Genomic DNA, 2,718 nt, shown 5'->3' on the forward strand with positions numbered 1-2,718 from the left:
TTGCTGCTGCTGCTGCTGCTATTGTGGCCGCTGCTGCTGCTGCTGCTGCTATTGTGGCCGCTGCTGCTGCTGCTGCTATTGTGGCCGCTGCTGCTGCTGCTTCTGCGCTTGCAGCCACTCCTGACGCCCCTATTAGCTCTGCTGCTGCTGCAGATTTTGCTGCTGCTGCTGCTATCTCTGCTGCTGCTCCAGTTCCTGCTGCAGTTCCTGCTGCTTCTGCTATTCTTGCTGCTGCTGCTGCTGCTGCTGCAGCAAATTTACCCTTGTTCATTTTGTTTGTTTTTGTTTTGGGCATTTTTATTTTTGTTTATTTGATTTCTTTTTGCTTTCGTCAAAAAGCTGTGGGCCCCCGTCAAGTGCCGCCGCCGCTGAGCCCTATAAATAAAATAAATAAATAAATAAGTAAATAAATAAATAAATATTCATTTATTTATTTGTTTATTCTGATTAATTAATTAATTAATTACTCCAATTAAGTGTTGAATTTTTATTTTTTCGATATTTTTGTTTGGGCGTTTTGTGCATCGTGTTAGCTGCTCCTTACTGGCCCTAAACCCTAAACCCTAAACCCTAAACCCTAAACCCTAAACCCTAGACCCCAGCCCCTACTCCCCAAACACTCACCCCGGAACCTGAACCCTGAACCCTAAACCCCGATTCGGAAGCCCTAAACCCCGATCACTAAACCCTAAACTCTCGCCTAAACCCTAAACCCTAAACCCTAAACCCTAAACCCTAAAGCTGACCTGACGGGCAAGGGCGGCGTGCGGAACCAGGGGTGCTCAAGAGCAGCACATGCAGAAATCCTTTTTGCTGCAGCAGAAGCAGCAAAAGAGACGCAGCATTAATTTAAAAAATAATTATTGACCGCCTTGTTTATATTTGCTGCTACTACTGCTGCTGCTGTTGCTGCTCTTGCTGCTGCTGTTCCGGTAGTGCTGCTGCTGTTGCTGCTATGGCTGCTGCTTCTGCTGTTACTGCTTCTACTGCTGCTGCTGCTGCTGCTGCTGCTGGCCGTGCGACTGTTGCTGCTGTTGTTTTCGGTACTTTTGCTGCTGCTGTTTTTGCTGCTGCTGCTGCTGCTGCTGCTGCTGCTGCTGCTGCTCACTTGGATTCCACGCGAGCAGTTTGGACAGAAGGTCCCAACCCTCCTCGCCCGCCCTGAACAAACCCACAGCAGCAAACCCCAAACCCCAAACCCTAAACCCTAAACCCTAGACCCTAAACCCCGAAAAGGCGCAAACAACTCTGGAGCAGCAAAAGACGAATTTTCTCAACTCCATCAAACCCTCACTGGTTTTTATGTTTGATGATATTTTGAAACTCAAGAGCCTTGTGAGGGGCCCCCTGCAGCAGCACTGGGGCCCCCCCGGGGGCCCCCCGGGGGCCCCCAGAGGGCGCCCAGGCCCGAAATTTGTTTCCAGGCGTGGCTGGGGGCTTGTTGGCGAAGTTGGGCCAAATCTGCTGGAGAGGGGGGTCCAAGTTTCTGAAAAAGGGGCAAAACGAAGGCAAACGAGGGCGAATAAACGCGAAATAACGGAGCAAAACGAAACAAAAAGAATAGAAAGGACTGGAAAGAAAAAGAGGGAAAAACGGAGGAAAAAACGGAGAAAAGGAAGGGTTTCGGAAGTTGAATGCCGCGCGGCGCGGCGAGCGCGGGTTGAAAAGTGGAATCGGGGTTTCCGGAGCTCCAAAAAGCGCCGAAAGAGCGCGAAACCGCCGGAAAAGAAAAGAATAAAAGAAAAGAAAAACAAAAAACGAAAAAAAGAAAAAAAAGGAGCGAAAACGGCGGAAAAACGGACCTCCGCGATCTGGCGCAGCACTGCAGCCTCCTTGTCAGCAGCAAACAAAGGAAACGCACACAGCAGCTCCCCCATGATGCAGCCCGCGCTCCAGACATCTGCTGCAGTGCCATATTGCTGCTGCCCCAGCAGCAGCTCGGGGGGGCGGTACCACAGCGTTATAACTCTGTTCGTCAGGGCTCGGAAGCTCGACCCTGCTGCTGCTGCTGCTGCTGCTGCTGCTGCTGCTGCTGCTGAGGAGGGGGCCGCGGCCGCGGCGCGGCCGGGGGGTGCCGCTGGGCGCGGCGGCGGCGCGGCGGCGCCGGAGGAGGAGGGGGCTGCTGCTGCTGCTGCTGCTGCTGCTGCTGCTGCTGCTGCTGCTGCTGGGGCTGCTGGGGCTGCTGCTGGGGCTGCTGCTGGGGCTGCTGGGGCTGCTGCTGGGGCTGCTGGGGGGGCGGGGGGGGGTTGCGCGGTTGGAGCAGGGGGCCCCGAGGGGGCCCCTTCTTGGGAACTGCTGCTGCTGCTGCTGCTGCTGCTGTTGAAGTAGCAGTCAAGGGGAGCAGCAGCAGCAGCAGTTTGGAATCCCCTCGTGCTGCTGCTGGCAAACACTGAGAAGCGCCGCGCCAGCCCAAAGTCCGCCAGCTTCACCAGCCCCGAACTCGTCAGCAGCAAATTTGCAGCTGCAGCAGCAGCAGGGACCAAAGGAGTAAGGGGAGCAGCAGCAAAGCAATGAGAAGCATTCGTTCACAAGCAGCAGCAGCAGCAGCAGCAGCAGCAGGGACCAAAGGAGTAAGGGGAGCAGCAGCAAAGCAATAGATATACGCGTCTACTTGCAGCAGCAGCAGCAGCAGCAGCAGCAGCGGCGACGAAGATCACAAGGAGAGCAGCAGCAAATGAATGAAACAAATTACTTTAATGCAATTAGCAGCAAATAAGA

The 2,718-nt window shown here is 54.2% G+C and overlaps 1 protein-coding gene across 1 annotated transcript; it reads right to left on the reverse strand.

Moving 5' to 3' along the window:
* Positions 1–983: 983 nt before the first annotated feature.
* ETH_00000400 (uncharacterized protein) lies at positions 984–1,915 on the reverse strand (the record flags this gene model as incomplete). The annotated part of the gene is made up of 3 exons (XM_013379039.1): positions 984–1,161; positions 1,295–1,461; positions 1,803–1,915. Coding segments are annotated over 3 exons (458 nt in total), but the record flags the coding sequence as incomplete, so codon positions are not given.
* Positions 1,916–2,718: the final 803 nt, after the last annotated feature.

This window comes from Eimeria tenella, genomic scaffold (assembly GCF_000499545.2).
Source record: "Eimeria tenella Houghton genomic scaffold, Eth_scaff1332, whole genome shotgun sequence".
Classification (NCBI taxonomy): Eukaryota; Apicomplexa; class Conoidasida; order Eucoccidiorida; family Eimeriidae; genus Eimeria; species Eimeria tenella.